This window comes from Podarcis vaucheri (genome assembly GCF_965113315.1).
Source record: "Podarcis vaucheri genome assembly, chromosome: 1".
In the NCBI taxonomy this organism is placed as follows: Eukaryota; Metazoa; Chordata; class Lepidosauria; order Squamata; family Lacertidae; genus Podarcis; species Podarcis vaucheri.
The window spans coordinates 35498353-35516748 of record NC_138759.1 but is presented as its reverse complement, the minus strand read 5'-3'; the positions used below and the strand labels follow the sequence as shown (position 1 = coordinate 35516748).

Here is an 18396-nt window from a genome sequence, read left to right as displayed (position 1 = left end):
CGCCCTCACAATCCTGACTGGCGGAATCGATATACGTCAGCAAAGGCTCTGACCTCAGTTCGGCGGCTGAATCCATTTATGTAAAAAAACCCCATCCTTGGTGGACGCATGCGCGGAGCAGTCGCTATGCTCACCAGCCCTAGGAGAAAATGAGGAATCGCTCTCGCCGAGAGATACGCCGAGGCGCTATGACAGACACGGCATAACAGAGCCCCGCCCCTTACGGTGCGTGATGGTGACGCCCAACGCCCCTTGTTGGCAAAGGGCCCCCTTTCTGAAGGTTTTCTGTTACGGTATCCAACAGGAACGCGCGCAGTGGGTCCCCGCCCCCACCCCGCCAAAGGTTTCTGGTTCGCACGTGCAGTTAGCAGAAACGGCCCCGCCCCCATCATGCGTGGCAAAACCATGAAAATACCAAGTTACTTAAAATGAACATACGCCAACACCGCGTTAAATAGGCTCCCTTTCATAGAAATAATAATGCTGCTCTGTTTAAAAAAGCTTTACAATAAAGGATCCACATTTCTCACCCTCCCAAAAAAAATCTGGTCACCTTGCTTAAGTTATAAACGTCCTTTGGTTCAGCGTTTTGAGAGGGGGCCACTCTTCCATCGTCTCCCAAGGGAAACGGATGCCAACATATCAAAGAACTGCAGCATATCAAAGAACTGGTTTATTTATCTGGCATGCCCTACTATCCATAGATGGCTAACTCAGGAAGGACAAGTTTAAGTACGTCCTTTTAAAAATATCCACTGGACACAATACATTTATTGTTTTCTATCCAAGATTATAGTTTCCCGCCCCGCCCCCCTTTCCTTTAAGTAAATGCTTATTTTTAACCTTTTTTTTTACTTGCTTAGCGCGCCAAACCAGATCACTTAAGTAGGTGAAATGTTGCTTCGTAAGTGTTGGGACAGGATTAGACCGGGAACTGACAGAAGCACCGAGTTTCCAAAAGCACGTTTATAATATATTCACAAGCAATTCTTTATTGGCTTTAACAGCGATTTGCAGTTAGTTCACACTCGCTTTTTTGATAGCTAGACGCTTGATTTAAAAAACAAAAAAACCAGCGACCCTTAAGCATAATATACGTAGGTGGTTCGCAAATAAAATTAAAACCCTCATAGTTCATTCTTAAAGATTAAAGCCAGATGACGCACATCAACATTTGATGGGGCAAACCGCTTTCGTTCTCACACTTAAGAGGTCAACATGCCATTTCCTTTCTGCTTATTTATTTCATAAAACATATGCACCGCTGGATCGTAAAAAAACCCAAAAACTTTAAAGCGGTTTACCAAAGACAAATCATTAAAAGTAAGACAAATTTCCAACCCTGCTTTAAAACAAACAAAACAAAATACTAAAACAGATTACAAGTCTAAAACCCCTACTGGACAATCGCTCTAAAGCTCTGAATCGAAAGGAAACCTCTCCAACCCCGCCTGCGCCCTACAGACGTGCAGTACCCTCCCTCCACCTCTGCACTCACTGGCGCACGCATGGTTTCAATACCTGGACTCACAGTGGGCGGGGTCTTATAAATGCCCCGGAAGCGGAAGTGCGCGCGGGGTGTTTCCCCCCCTTTTGTGTGAGAGAGGCTGTTAACTTCGCAAGCTCCGTGTAGTGGTGACGTGACATTCTTCCCGGTTATGCTGGGGGAGACTGGAGGGGACGGTGCTCGTTACTGGTGCTGGGCCTGAGTTAACGGCTTCGTGAGGGCTTCCTGTCGCGCGGCTCTCGTCGCGGGGCCGGGCCGGGCCAGGCCGCCACCGCTTTAGAGGCAAAAGGAGGGGGGAAGCCGCTGTTCTGGGTGAGTCTTGTGATGGGGCGGGTGGCTGCAGCGCTTGGGTGCGAATAAAAACTTGGCTCTCCTTTCTGGGTTCTGCCCAGCTGTTGCCCTGGATCTCTCCAAACTTCAGGGCTGTGGGCAGCTTGGCTTGGGAGGAGATCGCCGGGTGGCGTGTTGGCGAGGTGAAACTTGCTTTTGCGGCGAGGCCAAAAATTGCTCAGTCCGAATCGGGCGAGACGGTTGTTGCTTAAGCCCTCGGCGGCCTTGCTGTATAATCTCGAAGCTTTTCTCCGTATGTAATCCCATATGCTCATTATTTTTCATTCCGCGCGATGTAGGGCTGTGCTATTAAATGCAAAACAGATTCTGAGCCTCCATTCAGATTAACTATGACATAGTTCAAAGGACCACATTAAAAAAAACCTGAGTGAAAGTGCAAAGTACAACACAAATGTTCATTTTTTTAACAAAAAATATTCAGTTGGGAAATTTGTGTGTGCAGTGGCTTCCCAGTGACCTTTTAAAAATATATTATCACTTGTGAAATGCAGCAGTATATAGGTTTAAACCATCTTGAGAAATGTTACATGTGAAGTGGCCCCGAGTTATTTGCTGTATTTGATCAGCTGTTAAAATTTTTGAGCTACAGTTTCAGTTTTCTTGTTACCTGTGAAATCTTTGGCTAGTTCAACTAAAAAAATCCTGTATGTGTGTAGATTATTTAAAACACTTCAATTTTCTATCAAATCTGTGACTCCAAGGCTGCTCGCAAGATATAATAAAAGCAATCTGTTTACAGTGAAAATAAAAAGAGTTTAGCCACTGGTAGTGCAGTTGTAAATGAGGTTGCTTATAATTACACCCCTCTAAGTTTGTTGGAACATACCTTCTACTAAGTGTTTTTAAGATTGTAATCCAAGAGTATAGTACTGTAAATAATTCCAGGTCTCCTCTTTTATTCTGGGAACACTTGCGCTCTTTTAGTTTGCAATAGTATGCTAATACTTACCTACTAAAAGAAGTAACCCCATCTTTAGTACCTTTTTTGGGAGCTCCAGTGTGGTGCCAGCAGATGCAACAGAATTTTCCTCCCTCCACATCCGCTCCCCCCCCCCTCGAGAGAGCGCTCTGGGGCAAGCTGTAGGTGGGGCGGAGATAAGTCCCATTTTCACAAGCAGACATCCATTGTGTAAGTGGGACACTACAATTAGATATCACTTTTGCAGGTATCAGGAGGTGTCAATCAGCGGGGAACTAAGTCATAAAGAATTATTGTGATCCATGGAGGTTGTTGCTGGTTCTTTTCAGTAGAAGGTATAGTTGGCAGGTGCCAAACTAGCTACCTGGAGGTAAAAGTAGAGATGAACTGGGAGCTTTGCTTCCTTCTGCATTGACATATTTTGCCACTTTAACCATATGTTTCCCTCATGAGTTGAACAAGTTGAGATGATCTGCGCTAGAGGTAAGGTTGCACATTTTTTTACCTTTCGGTTTCAATTTCTGCTACTGGTGATAAGGGACTCTTCTTACAAATACCGTTCTGAACTATTGAGGAAATGCAAGTATTACTGGTTTTTAAACATTTTTGTGGAGTCCATTTCTACCCTCTGGTGACCTTGTGCTCCCTGTCCCCTCCCTAGTGCCAAGATTAAAAGGAAGGTGTGGTTTGGCTCCGTGGTTGCTGAAGCTTGTTATACTCTTTCCTACAAAGGAGTATGGCAGGTGCTTCCTTGGCTGTTTTGAGGCCAGTGGGTCTGGAGCACCACAAATGCCCAGCCAGACTTAAGGCCACAGTTTTTGGCTTATCTAGCAAAACTCTGTGAACAAAGGCTGGTTACCAATCCCAGCTAGTTTTTATGTTTTCTGCTTATACAGTTAGCATAGACTAGTTTCTTTGATTTTTCATAATAAATGTTATTGAAAAGACTTTAAAAACCGCACCAAAATATTGCTTAATTCAAATGGTTAAAAACCCCCGACATTGCTGTTATATATTTTAAATTAAGCAACTAAAATTGAATCAAATTTGTATGTACTTTTATACATAAGATAAAAGAAATAAGTTAAAGTAAGATACAGTTGCAGTAAACCTAATTTAATGAGTTTGTTTTAGGTTATGAAATGTTTCCCATTATCTCTGCTAATGTCTGCCATTTGAAGCATGATGTTTAGCCTTTAATTAGAAAGTCCAAAACAAATCTTATCTTTGGCTACTATTTCATACACAATAACTTGGGAGTAACTCTTAACTCAATATAGCAAGACTTACTTGTGGCAAAATATGCAGATAATTAAGGTAATACAGAATGAACTCATTGACCTAGTCTGTGGCAGCTGTGAAAATGGCAAATTCCACACCAGGGATAATTATACATATACAAATATTTGGTGTGATCACATTTGAAACACTGTGTACAGTTCTGCTTGCCTCACTTCAAAATGGAGATTGTAGAACTGGAAAAGTTTTGAAACAAAAACAAGAGGGTGGAGCAACTCCCCTATGAAGAAAGGCTGCGGTACATGAGACTTTTTGGTTTAGAGAAAAGGCAGGCAAGAGGTGACATGATAGTTTATAAAATGATGCATCACCTAAAGAAAATGGATAGAAAAAAAGGTTTCTACCTCTCTGATAATACTAGAACTTGTTGACATTAAAGGAAGCTGAATATTGGACGATTCAGGACAGGTAAAAGAAATTACTGCCTCATGCAGCACATAGTTTATCTATGGAACTTACTCTCACATGAGGAAGTGATGACCACCAACTTGGATGGCCTTAAAGGAGAAATTCATGAAATATAAGGGTATCAGTTGCTACTAGCCTTGATGGTTGTGCTCTGCCCCCATGGTTGGAAACAATGCTTCTGAATACCAGTTGCTGGAAACTGCAGGAAGGGAAAGTGCTCTTTTATGGATTTTCCACAGGCAACTGTTTGGCCACTGTGGGAACAGGATGCTGGACTAGATGGGGCATTGACCCGATCCAGCAAGCACTTAACGTTCTTTGGCGTGAGTAATTTGATTGCTCAGGTTAATTTGTGGGTTGTGTTAACTTAACTTGAAAATTGATATAGTTGTAACATTGGGCTTTGCCAGTAGTAGATTTGAATACTTGATGCATACTCCAGAACTTGTTTAATGCTATTACCTTTCTCACAGCTTGTATCCATAGTCCATCATTTATCTAGTAAAGCAGAGTAACCTAGATACCTTTCGTTGTTTCCTTTCTTAAGATTTGATTCCTCTCACATTACCTGTTCTCAGAAATGAATATAGTCTTTTAGCTGAGGCACAACAAAGGTTGGGTTGGGGTCCAAAGAACTGCATTTATTCCTGTGAGCCCACAAAGGCTTTAGGTATGTTTCTGCAATAACATTTCCTAATGCTGCAAACCACTTTCGAAATAGAGGAAGCTCTCAGAGTAGTCTGATCTTTATGCAGGTGGGGTCCTGCTGTTGAAAGGAAAGATACAAATCCCACTTTAATATGATCACAGCCTTTGGATCCTTGCAGAATAATCTGCTTTCTAAAGAATACTAGTTGACATTGGGGGGGAAATAGTTAGAAAATGTTCAAGAAAGTTAAATGCATTTCAAATGTTCGCTACAGTCCCATCCATGTATATTCAGAATTCAGCCTAACTGATTTCAGTGGGACTTGCAGGGAGTAAGTGTGTATAGGTTTGCAGCCTAAATGTTCTTGATCCGGTGATTATGGAAGGTTTATCTTTTGACAAATGGAAGTTTAGGAAACTCAAAAGAGCTTACCTTTCTATGCAGCTATAAATTTTATATAAACATTGAAGCATATTTGCATAATTTAACATGCAAAATATGATGGCTGTAATTATTCAACATGTTAACTCTGACTATGAAAAAATCAAACTATATTAGTAGGAACAATTTTCAGAGCATGTTTCTATCTCAGTACCTTGTTGATTATCTTTGTTCTTTTGTACCACATCTTTAAAAAAATCTTCATGTTCTACTTCTAAAAATATTTTTATATTCATAATACTGAAAGTTTAGCTCACACAAGGGACAGTATGTCATTGATATTTTAATGTTTCTTTTACAGATCATATTTGAGTTGTATTTGAAGTTGCCAAAATGGTTTTAGCAGATCTTGGGAGGAAAATAACCTCAGCATTGCGCTCTCTGAGCAATGCTACAATTATCAACGAAGAGGTACGTAGCATTTCCATATGTGTTGTAATGGTTATAGTTAACTAGAAGGTAAGAATTATCTCTTCACAATCAAATTTGGCTTTGGAAGAAAATGGCCCAAGCTTAAAGTAATAAGGTTAAATTTGTACATACTGTATCATGAAACATGTGAGAGCTGCTTAAAACATACACTGTGGCAGCTGTGGCAGTTAATTAACTGAGACTTAATTTGTATTGTTGGAATGGTTGGCCGACAACTTTCTACTACAAATGTAATTTACTTTGAAATACTGGATTAACAAAATTCAGGATGTTGACATTTTCTGAATTGTCTTTGTTTTCTCCTTACAAGGTTTTAAATGCTATGTTAAAAGAAGTATGTACAGCATTACTGGAAGCTGATGTGAACATTAAGTTAGTGAAACAACTGAGAGAAAATGTCAAGTAAGTGACCCAACCAAGATAACATAAAGATGTACATTTCTCTCCAGTGATTATCTTTCTGTTTGCTTGTGCCTTGAGAGGGCCATGTGTGACTTCTTCATACTACTTAATTAATACCCAACTTAAATCAGTTCAATTTCTAGTTTCAGAGGAATAACTGATATCTCAATAAGTGCTCTTCTGACATAGCTTATCTGCCCCACATAAATTGAAGTACTGCACAGTCCTTGTAAAAATATGGGGTATTATACAACTCTGCCCATATGAAAATGGAACAGACTTCCTCTTGTGCAGCAATACTTCTCCATCCTCTCCTCCCCCTAGTGCACCCTCAAAATCTGCTCCAGAGAGTTGGAGGTGATGGGCCTCCAGAGCAGATTTAGAATGTGACTGTATAGCTGCAGAGGTGGTGCCAGGGAGAAGTCTTGTTCCACAAGTAGAAGTTTGCCTGTTAGTAACTCTGTTATAAGTAGTCCTAACATCCAGGACCTTCAGAATAATGCAATATACAGCACTTCTTTAACAAATTGATTGCTGGGAGGGATGGGTAGGAGACATGAGTAGCTGTATGTACTTCTGGGCAAGCTGCCAAGACCGAACTGAAATAGCAAGCTGGAATCCTGCTTGCAATGAAATTTACTTGGTGCATGGAATACGTATGACTGACATATGAAAGGTGTTAGTTGTTTTATATGTGGATGAGCAAAACACTATTCTGAATACACAAATGTTTTTGCACAAAAGCATAGTATATTGATTATCTGTCCATCTTTACTTGATTAACATTAATGTTGTTGTTCTATTATTTATTATATTTGTTATTCACAAAGTGACATGCATTCAAGCCAGTTCAAACAAGCGCAAATAATAATAATCTAAAAACAGTTATATGGATAAAGCATAGGTCTTGCAGATCCCACCCCACAAAAAGGGGTCAAAAATGCCTGAAAATGAGTAAAGAGGAAAGTCTTTGCCTAGTGTCTAAAAATAGATAAGCATGACACCAGGCATGCCTCCCTGTAAAAGCCACCACTGAAAAGGCCTGTTCATATGTTGCCATTCTTCATGCCTCCTGCAGAGTGGGCACATGATGAGTAGCTATTACTGAAAATCGTAGGGAGAGGGGGTCTTTGAGTAAGTTTGATAACTCCGTGCTCCTAAACATGCTCTTGGATTCAATTCCCATTGAATTCAACATAACATTTCTGTTGTATTGCTTTTGATTTTGTATTGCTTATTTTCTGTTTGAACTATAGATCTGCTATTGATCTTGAAGAAATGGCTTCTGGCCTAAATAAAAGGAAAATGATTCAACATGCTGTCTTTAAAGAACTTGTTAAGGTAAAATATATTAAAGAGTACAGTTGGTTTTTCTAGTCCATATGTTGCTTGCTTTAATACAGCCTAGCACTCTAGGCTTCCTTCTTTTTCTGATCAAACGTTCCTTGTTTCTACCTCACATTCTCATATGAACATTGTTGCCACATTTCTGTATGAATATTGAGTGACCATTGCCACTCTAATTGTAGGTATGTGCAATCTTGCTAAGACATTGTCAGGGGACTGCCATCGGAACAGGGGAGGGGGGGCAGGGGGATACAGAGAGCCTCCGATGCTTCTGAGGAGCAGCTCCTGGTCCAGTGGTGGGGAAAGCCACACCTCCAGTGGAGCAGAGAGGGAAGGGGGCAGCCAAGCGAGGGAAGGGCTCAAAGATGCTGCTGAGAGCCCAAGCGCCTCACCTAACCTGGCTGACCACTTCCGTCGCCCAGCCTGCGCAGAGGGGTGAAACCCAAGGAGGGGAGGCAGAGATTTGGGTTGTCTAAGTTTTTATTTTGGAGGAGAAGCTGGAAGAGGCCACTCCCGGATTTTGCAAGTGACTAAGACGGACATGAACTTGTTGGTTCTGCACTGTAAATAGTTTGCACCAATGAAAGCTGTAAAAGACAGGTCGGAGTCCTGCCTGGTTACTCATGAGCAACCACCACCCGCATCTGACAGACATAAAACAACAATGGTTATGGGACATCTTTATACTACAATGCAGATTTTATTCTTACTCATTTTACATATTTCTTTCTACTGCAGAAATCTCAAGCATTGTGTTACATGTGGTGCAATAATCTGTTGAGTGGAGTAGGTTGTTAGCCAGCATTGGCGTGATCTACCCTTTATACAGTTGACAGTGGCTCAAATTAATACCAAACCAAAGTTTGTGCTACCTCAGTTTTAGTGTGGTGGTTATATTGACAAAACTGTAGTTACAGCAATTGCTCTGCTTCTGGAGTCCATTGTGCACAGAAGCAACAGTGTTTAGCAGGTGCGGAGGAAAGACAAATGGTTCTAATCAGTGGCTTGCCTGCACATTTGGGAGTTGAAATTATGGCTGGTTGACTTCCAGACTATGATTAGCTTGAACTGTGATTTAGTGTGATGTCTAAAAGGAGCAACAGTGTAGTTTAAATGAATAACTGGATTTTATACCAATTGTATAGCTAGAATACCCCAATTGAGAGTACTGCCAAAGCAGGTGTATGTGCTGTTCACCTGACTTCACAGTGGGGTGATGATTGTAGGGACATTAGTGCACCATGCTTGCAAAGAAACACTGTTTCAAAGACTTCAAGCCCGTTTTCTCCAGGGATTGGTGGCGTGTTAGTCTCACAGCTGATCCTGCCGTGTCTCTACCATCTCTGCATGTGATGTCATATATGGAGAGAAGGAGGGGTGAGGTGGGGATGTGACCTTGTGGGAGAAATTGGGACCTGTGCTGGGCCAGAGTTTACCCACCCCTGTCTTAATGACTGTAAGGATGGTCTTGTTAAACTTGTTCACTGGCACTGGTCTGATAGGTAATTGGAGGGGTTTTGAGTGGCACAGAACTGGGCAATGTCACCATTTACTGATATAGGATACCATTGTTTTACTTTGATTTCCAAGTATCTTAATTTCTCATTTCCAAAGTTAAGAGAGAGCATCCATGATGCTGGAAAAATATATTAAACCTTCAAACAAAACTGCACACTGAAAATCTTGTGTGTTACTGTGATTCTGAAGCTTTGCTTTGTAGCGCACATGTATACTTTTTGCTTTATAGCTCGTAGATCCTGGAGTAAAAGCCTGGACACCAACAAAAGGAAAACAGAATATCATAATGTTTGTAGGGCTGCAAGGAAGTGGCAAAACAACATCATGTTCAAAGGTAATTTGCATTCTTCATAATATTTAATATAGACTGTTTGCTTTCAGATAGACATTTGTGACTATGAACAAAACTGAACTAAATTTTAGGGGAATATTCAGGTGTTACGAGGCAAAATCTTTCTTGTATAAAGAATCTAGACCTTCTGGTCCATGAACAGAAAGGCTTCTTTCATTTCCAAAAGGAATGCTGATCCAATGGAAGCTTCTTACTGAAGAGGGGAAGACATGACATTAATCGGTTTCCAACATCTCTTTGCAGCCACTAGCATGACTATAACCATTTAAGAAGGTCTCTTAGCACTGGAGGAGCATCTAGTTAGTGTGTTCCTCTCTGGTCAAGGATGGATCTAATCTTATCATTGCAGGAGATCATAAAAGGAAGGTCACTGTTTTGTTGTCCTTTTATAGAGTCTATATCTTGTACATAGCCATACCTTGACAAGACTTCAAAATAGTGGCATATAGTGCAAGCCACCTGTCACTGCATGACAGTAAAACTTCACTGTAAATGTCATATAAAGGCAGCAGAACCCATATCTTCTGCAGCTCAGGGTTCTGCCCTAAGAGCTTACAAATGTAAGCGAGTCTGAAATGAAAGAACCTTACTGTTCTCATGCACCATATTGATTAGCCTTAATTGCTGCTTGTGCCACAAGGCCCATTTTGGTCTTCTTATTGGGCACTGAAAAATAATGAAAACATGATGTAATGTTCTTGAGAGTTCTTAATACTAAACTTGACATTATCATTACATCTTTGGATTTTTTATTAACAGTTGGCATACTACTACCAGAGGAAAGGCTGGAAGACATGCTTGATATGTGCAGATACTTACAGAGCAGGTAAAATACTTTCCCCCCAGCGATTCCATTTTCAGTAGGTGTGCATATTCTACATGGCTAACAAATACGGTCTGAATTCTACAGGTGCTTTTGACCAGTTAAAACAGAATGCAACAAAAGCAAGAATTCCATTCTACGGCAGGTATGTATCTTTAACTAAGTTCTGTTGCAAAAATTATTTTATCAGATTCTGAAATGATATTTGAAGAACAATATTAGTCAATGTGCTGCCCCCAAGATGAAGTTGTTTCAAGAGTCATCCCTGACTCTTGGCTATGTTGGCTGAGGCTGATGGCCACAACATCTGGAGGGCATTTTTTAAATATAAAGCTAGAATTTAAGTATTTCACTCTTTCTGATTTTTAAAGTACTTTTCATGGCCGTGAGAGAAACTTAGTAACTTGGTTTGAAATGAGTTTGAAAACATTTGATCATGCACAGAAAATTTGCAGACTCTTAGTGTCATAGGAAATAGTCTAGAATAGCAGTGGTTGGTGAAGCAGTTCACGTGTGGAAGCAGTGAGCTGCTTCAGTGAGGCAATGCAGGGCCAAGGAAGCCCTTCCTTACTAAGTGTTGGGCTGTGTCAGCACCATGCAAGCAGGCTGCTGACAGCAACAGTTTATGCTGTCTGCTTGACAACTACATACTTGCACTGTGGCTGCTGGGACATCTGCTGACTATAGGAAGGAAGAACTCTTCCCCCTCCCCTTAATTGCACGCAGTGATAGTGGGTGTTTCCTGCCAGAGAACTATCTCGTTGAAATCTGCTTGGTAACATTGTCCGTGTAACTGAAGCATGTGTGTTTCTGTTGGAACAGTTACACAGAAATGGATCCTGTGATCATTGCATCTGAAGGTGTTGAAAAATTTAAGAATGAAAACTTTGAAATAATAATTGTCGACACAAGTGGTCGTCACAAGCAGGAAGACTCACTCTTTGAAGAAATGTTACAAGTTGCCAATGCCATAGTAAGTATTATACACAACAGCTTTATTTTTGACAACTGTGCTGAAAGTAGTCATGCTGAAATCCTGAAGTATGTACTGCCTTCTCAAAATGAATCCCTAGATTCAGTGGGGTTACTCTTTAGTAAGTGTTCGCAGGATTGCAAATTTTGGGTCTGCATAACATAGGGCAAATAATCATGAACAATTTTTGCTTTTTGGGTCAGGGACTGTTTTGAAGGGCCCAACTCAAAGTGCTGGTTTTGAGCTATAAAGCTTTAAATGGCCCAGGACCACAATATTTCAAGGACTGCCTCTTTCCATATGAACCTACCCAGACCTTGAGATCAATTTCTGAGGCCTTTCATGTGCCTTCTCCACGAGAGGTCTGGAGGGTGGCGATACAAGAACGGGCCTTTTCTGCAGTGGCTCCCCGTCTGTGGAATGCTCTCCCCAGGGAGGTTCGCCTGGCGCCTTCATTATATACCTTTAGGTGGCAGGCAAAAATGTTCCTCTTTAACCAGGCCTTTGGTTGATTGGGTCCTATCCTTTTAAAATGTGTTGGGGTTGGTGGTTATTGCGTTGTTTTTGTTTTTATTTTGATTAAATATTTTGTGGTTTTATATTTTGATTTTATCCTGTGAACCACCCTGAGGCCGGATATAGCACAGTATGCAAATTTAATAAATAATAGTAATAATAATGGAAGGAGTCATAAAATGGAGTCCCTCAACTTGGACTCTCCTTGATGATCCAGATCTAATACAGAGCTAAATAGACTGATGCTGGGCTATATTTATGGAGACTAATACCAATAAGTGGTATATGTTGCAGATGCATGATTTTAATGGCAAAATAATCCTATTAGTCATGCTGAACCAGCTTTTGAGGGCACTGTAAACCTTCCAACTTTTAAAAGTTCAAAATTTTAGGAAATTTTAAACTGGGCCTCCATATTAAAATTAAAATCAGAATAATTGTTGGTTATAAGTAATTATTAGCATTGTGTAGTACTGCGAATGATTTGTCTTCTCCTTTGATAACATGCAAAAATGGTAAAACACTTTCCTGCATGTTTTCTTTATACTTGCTGATATGAAAGCAGTTTGAAAGAGAGAAATTAATTTTTTGCTCTTGCTTGTGTAAATACTTACAGCAACCAGACAATATTGTTTATGTGATGGATGCCTCTATTGGTCAAGCCTGTGAAGCTCAAGCAAAGGCTTTCAAAGATAAAGTTGATGTTGCTTCTGTGATTGTAACAAAACTGGATGGCCATGCAAAGGGAGGTGGGGCACTCAGTGCGTAAGTATATTTTCACTTAATTATGGAGCTAGGTAGCACTTCAGTGACTGTAAATAGCTGAGTACAGTAAAACTGTTCAGAAAGTAATGCTAATCCTTTGCTTTGGTAATATTATTTTGAAGAACTTTATTTTCCCTCAAGGGGAAATAAATCATTAAGAGTAATTGCCACCTCTTGTTACATTGGGGCGTGCATGTTTGGCTCTATGCTAAACTGTCTCTAATAATGTGGAATCCATTTTCTAAGCAGCAGAATCCAGTGACTTAAATATTGTGATGAGGCTACTTTACCTGTTCTTTAAGCATAAATAAATTTAAGTGGGTTTATGCTGTATCCACTGTGATTTGGCTCACAATTTTTAATGACGTTTTTTAAATTCAGAATGATAAATTTTATTTAAAATCCCTCTTGCACACTAGAATGCTCTGTGTTGAATTGACTTACAGTTGACTTTGTCCTTCATTGCAGAGTGGCTGCCACTAAAAGTCCAATCATTTTTATTGGTACTGGAGAACATATAGATGACTTTGAACCTTTTAAAACACAACCCTTCATCAGCAAGCTTCTTGGTATGTATTAATTGCCGATAGAACAAAAAAAAAAAACCTCTCTAAAAATATATTCTATCTCATATGGTTTTTATTTTAGTTCCTGAAGATGCCTTTTGTATTACAGGTATGGGAGATATTGAAGGACTGATAGATAAAGTAAATGAATTGAAATTGGATGACAATGAGGCACTCATAGAGAAATTAAAACATGGTAAGCTGTGCCAAAAGTATTACTAATACACAGTGTAACAGCTCAAAACACCTATTCATAAGTGTGTTTTGGAATGATTGAGTGTAGCAACCTAATTTTTTTTAATGTAACTATTGTTGACTCCCACTTCTTTTGCCCTTCAGGTCAATTTACTTTAAGAGATATGTATGAACAGTTCCAAAACATCATGAAAATGGGGCCCTTCAGTCAAATCTTGGTAACTATGGCTGAAACTTGTTTTCTTTTGCAATCTGATAAGATTCTTTTTTCTCCTAAGTTCAGAAAATTCTGCACTAAAACATTAAAATTCATTCTGAACTCAAATGCTACATATATTTGAAAATGGCATTTAATATTTACTTATAACTGTTGTAGGGTATGATCCCAGGTTTCGGAACAGATTTTATGAGTAAAGGCAACGAACAGGAATCAATGGCAAGGCTAAAGAAACTGATGACAATAATGGACAGTATGAATGATCAAGGTAAAATTTCCTGCAGTTGAGCAACTGAGTGACCAATGTGTTGAAGTGTACTTACTACATTGAATAAAAGCCTAAATGAATTATACCTAATCTTTACTGTTTATAAAACTAAAATACCAAGCTATTAGTATAGAATTTTGAGTGGTTGCCCTTCTAAAAAACCTGTAATTGACTCATCAGCATTTTAACAGTGCACAATAAATTGTTTATTTTCCCATGGCTTCTCTAATGTAGAACTTGATAGTACAGATGGGGCCAAAGTTTTCAGTAAACAACCAGGAAGAATCCAAAGAGTAGCAAGAGGTTCTGGTGTTTCAACTAGAGATGTTCAAGAACTCCTGACACAGTACACAAAATTTGCACAAATGGTGAAAAAGATGGGAGGCATAAAAGGACTTTTCAAAGGTGAGAATAATTACAGTTGCATGGATTTCATGTTCTCCAATTTAATCAGTTGCATAACTTTAGAAGCCCCAATTCTGGACCAATTGTAAAAACAAATAATGTTTTGTGTTTATGAATTCCCATGTTAAAAATAGATTACATGAGCATCACTATGTAGAGAAGCAGTATGTAAATTTGGTCTTAAAACATCATTCTCATAGACATTTCCTGAAAAAGACACAAACAGTATGTTTCTACTTCCCTCAGAATCACGCCAGAGAATTGTCTTTGACCCTGTTTAAGAGATGAAGCTGAAACATGTGGTAGAGATAACAGGTCTTGATTGTGTCTCTGAAAAGAAAGCAGACTTTTCTAATGAAACTATGATTCATTGTTTTGTTTAATAAATTTGTATACCAACCTGCAGCCGAAGATCACAGGGCAGTTCACTGATATGGTCTTGGATTCAAACGTCATATTTTTCCATGCTGTGGAGGCTCAATGTTCTCTTTGCTTAAAAGTGTTCCAAACTGTGGGGGAAAGGAGCAATCTATAGACAATCAAATAAGTTTTAACAGTGTTGTACAAGCCAGACAGTCAATCCAGTTCTCTAGAGTGAATAAGCATGATTTCTAGCAAAAGTGAGATTACTGACTTTTCTTGTGCACATCTCTAAAAAACACAACTGCCAGCACACTAAGAGGATAAACACCATGTAATGTTTCTGATGGGTTTGTCATTTCCCTCTCCCCTCCTCCTGTTTTTCCACCCCTTTAAGGAGGTGATATGTCAAAGAACGTAAATCCATCCCAGATGGCAAAATTGAACCAACAGATGGCAAAGATGATGGATCCCAGAGTTCTTCATCATATGGGTAATGGTTATTTTCCCCCTCTGCTTACTGTAGGAGGCTAACAAAATAGGTACACCATGTAATTTAACAACTCTATTTTAATTCTCATAATTGCATATTGTCCAATGCTGAAGTCTAACTTGCCTTGGAAAGCAACTGTCTGGATAAGAATTCTAAAGTACTTACAGGCCTATGGTTATGTGGTTATGTTTCAAAATTTAAAGGGCAGTTCAATTGTTATTGCCAAATTTCAGTTTCTCTGCAAAAGGAATGATGGAAGTTATCTATCAGTAGCATATTGGTGCCGGATATCAGGGCTGAGGACACCTTGTGGGGTTCAAACAGTTTGAAACTGAATTTTTCCTCTTAAAACAAATTGGAGCAGGAGTAGACAGCTATTGCCTTCCATAAATTTTTAATAGAGCTCAAGTACTTTAGCAACTGTTAAATGAGAGCTTGTGCTACCAGCATTAGCACACACCTATGCTTAATACATTTTATTCTGTTCTGTCAAAGCTATTCCTTCTATGCTGTATGCCCTGCGGCATCTTCATTCTTTTTTGTCTTTGAAGAGCAATACATATCACAGCATGGTATGAAAAGTCGCCTGTTTGCAATATGACACAAAGGGCTTCTGTTGGTTAAATGCTAGCCAAAAGTTACATTGCACACACTGAACTAATTGTGCAACTCTTTGGATTCCAGTTGACCGGTTCTTATATAAATGTTCCATCTTACTAGGCTTTTTCCAAACTGTAATGTTAAAGTGTCCATATTTAATATTCCTCTTTTATTCCAGGTGGCATGGCAGGACTGCAGTCAATGATGCGGCAGTTTCAACAAGGTGCTGCTGGAAATATGAAAGGCATGATGGGATTCAATAACATGTAAAAAGCCTTAATAAACTGACTTGATTAACCATTTGCTGGAACATCACTAAAAGAATGAGATCTCCTTTTTTACAGTGAAGGAGAATGTTAATGCAACAAGTGATGCTTTTGAAACTTCAATCTGAGAGTTTCTAGATTTATTTCTAGAAAGTGGTTATATTTTTGCTTAAATTGGTTCTTTTCTGTTTTAATTTTGATGTTACATGGAGAATTAAGTTAAAAATCAAATAATGTACAAATTTAATATTTAGAGGAACTTTTTAATTGCCTCATGGCAGCCGTTATATTTGTAAACAATTCAGAACTTTGGTTAATACCAATATGTCACAAATATACTGTAAAATAAAGTGGTTGTAAATTTAAGAGTTGGGGTTTCTTTGTGACTTTGCACTGGACTTCAGAAGTAAGCTGCTTGTAAGGGAAGTATTGCCAGTGTTAACTTTAGAGTGTATTGAAGTGTTCCTGGATGGCTTTTCTTGATTCAAATATTTACTTTGGACAAAGATTGCTCAATGGAGAGATTCTGTCTGGAACCGAATCTCTACTATTTTTCCAGTTCTGTGTAACAGATCCAAGAACTTTCCAAAATGTCAAGAGCCATGTCACCTAGAAACGTTGATGTGTCTCTTTCACTTTGGCATTCTTTTGGAACTAACTACTTTTCCAGTTGATATTTCATGCTACCTTTTCCAGAGCTTTTCTCACTGGCATCTTAAGGCCCCAAACCAAATATAGACAAAGATCTAATAATGCCTGTGTGCCTCTTGAAGCTGTTTTTTCTGTCAGAGGCGGCTCCAGTTTTCTGAACCAACTGGTTAAAATGGTGGGAGGCTTCCAGTAGGTGGGGGTTGGGGCCCAGCAAACGTGTGGCACTCGAGGGCCTGCACCAGTTAAGCTCTACATAATAACAGTGCTGATCAACAGGTTTTTAAGTCAATTAACAAGCCTCATTACTATATTCAGTTAATTTGAAGCACAATCTCAGGGCCTAACTACCCAGCTAATTATACTAATACCTGGATAGATGTTGTCTATCAACACCCTGCCTTAGATACAGAGATCCACGCATGAGCAAGCACCACTTTTAACTTGGTGGTCCTCCTGGTTTCCTCCAAGTCCCCTGACTGGCTGTAGCCCCCTGTGCCTCATTCCATATCTTTTCAGAGGATCCATCAATCCTTAGAAGTGGGTTTTAGACTGCATAGGGGTCTGCTGTATAGGAGGAGGTCAATAAAGCCCCACGATCTCTAAATTAGCACATTTTCAGATTTTTAAAATAAAAAGCTAAGTGATTTTATGTCACTTTTTCCATGGACTATGCTGCATAACCTACTAATTTGTCACACTTGTGGCTGTTCCGTTGTGGTTTAAGTAGGATTCAAACAAAAACAAATGTTATGCCCAAAGGGTGACAGGGAAAAAAAGAGGTTTAGTTAGCACAATTAATCAAGTCTCAATAAATATTTCCAGAGTTAGCTGATTGATAGTCAAAGGGGGGGGGGAGAATCAAACATTAAGTTTTCAGCATATATCCCACATTTCCCCACCTTTAAATCTTAGCTTTTACCTTGATGCAAATGTTTAGCAAAGACTATCGCAGGAGCACATCTGTAGTGATCAACTGGTGAAGCAGAAACTACCAAACCTATTGTGAATCGAACTACTTTTGCTACTATGTGGGAGGAGGTTGTGGTGGAAACAGTTGCTATAAGAACTACAGAAGATTAACACTACATACAGTACTTGTGGTATGAATACAGAAAATATTTTGTGACAGGATTCCCATACCTAAATACATTTAGCCTTAGTGTGTGGAAAATTAGATAAGTTCTGTTCTAAGCTGGTTAGGGACTAATTTTTCTGTCTTCTTTCATCTTTGCTAACGAATCCACAAAATTAAGCAAGAAGCCACAATCCTCCTGAAGAGTTGGCATCTGCAATCCTCCAACTGCTGGGCTCACTGGAAGTCAAACCTTTACATTTTGTGCAGAAAAACTACATGTGTAAAGCAAATTTGTGTTAGTACACATGTACCCCAACTTGCCTACAATGAGTTCAAGGTGTAGTATACATACTTCTCCCCCTCATTTTGTCCTCATGACAACCCTGTGAGGCACATGAGACTGAGAAACAGTTACTGGCCCAAGGTGAGCTTCATGGCTAAATTGAATGACTTTGAAGAAAGATAAAGGGTTGAAGCTCAGTAGGAGAGCAGAGGTTTTGCATGCAAAAGGTCCAAGGCTCAATCTTGTGTCTCTAGGAAGGCCTGCAAAATACTCCTGCCTGAAATTATGGACACCCACTGTTAGTGTAGAAAATAC

General features: G+C 39.5%; 1 protein-coding gene and 1 long non-coding RNA gene across 4 annotated transcripts; one reads left to right on the top strand and one right to left on the bottom strand.

The window, feature by feature from the left end:
* Positions 1-89: 89 nt before the first annotated feature.
* On the top strand, positions 90-16438 carry SRP54 (signal recognition particle 54). 3 transcript variants are annotated; one of them, XM_082213616.1, is made up of 16 exons: positions 90-225; positions 5876-5985; positions 6317-6408; positions 7665-7749; positions 9503-9607; positions 10385-10451; positions 10536-10593; positions 11271-11421; positions 12554-12702; positions 13171-13271; positions 13378-13464; positions 13608-13681; positions 13840-13948; positions 14183-14353; positions 15111-15206; positions 15985-16438. In XM_082213616.1, exons 2-16 carry the CDS (start codon positions 5908-5910, stop codon positions 16074-16076), a joined length of 1515 nt encoding a protein of 504 aa, XP_082069742.1. In that variant the 5' UTR covers positions 90-225; positions 5876-5907; the 3' UTR covers positions 16077-16438. The 3 variants fall into 3 exon arrangements, with proteins under 3 accessions (XP_082069742.1, XP_082069741.1, XP_082069743.1); XM_082213615.1 differs by lacking the exon at positions 90-225 and adding an exon at positions 1568-1819; XM_082213617.1 differs by lacking the exon at positions 90-225 and adding an exon at positions 3298-3356.
* Positions 14713-16009, bottom strand: LOC309527336. Its single transcript, XR_014217193.1, has 2 exons — positions 15924-16009; positions 14713-14862 (listed from the first exon to the last, which is right to left on the bottom strand). It is a non-coding gene; the product is annotated as an uncharacterized lncRNA (long non-coding RNA).
* Positions 16439-18396: the final 1958 nt, after the last annotated feature.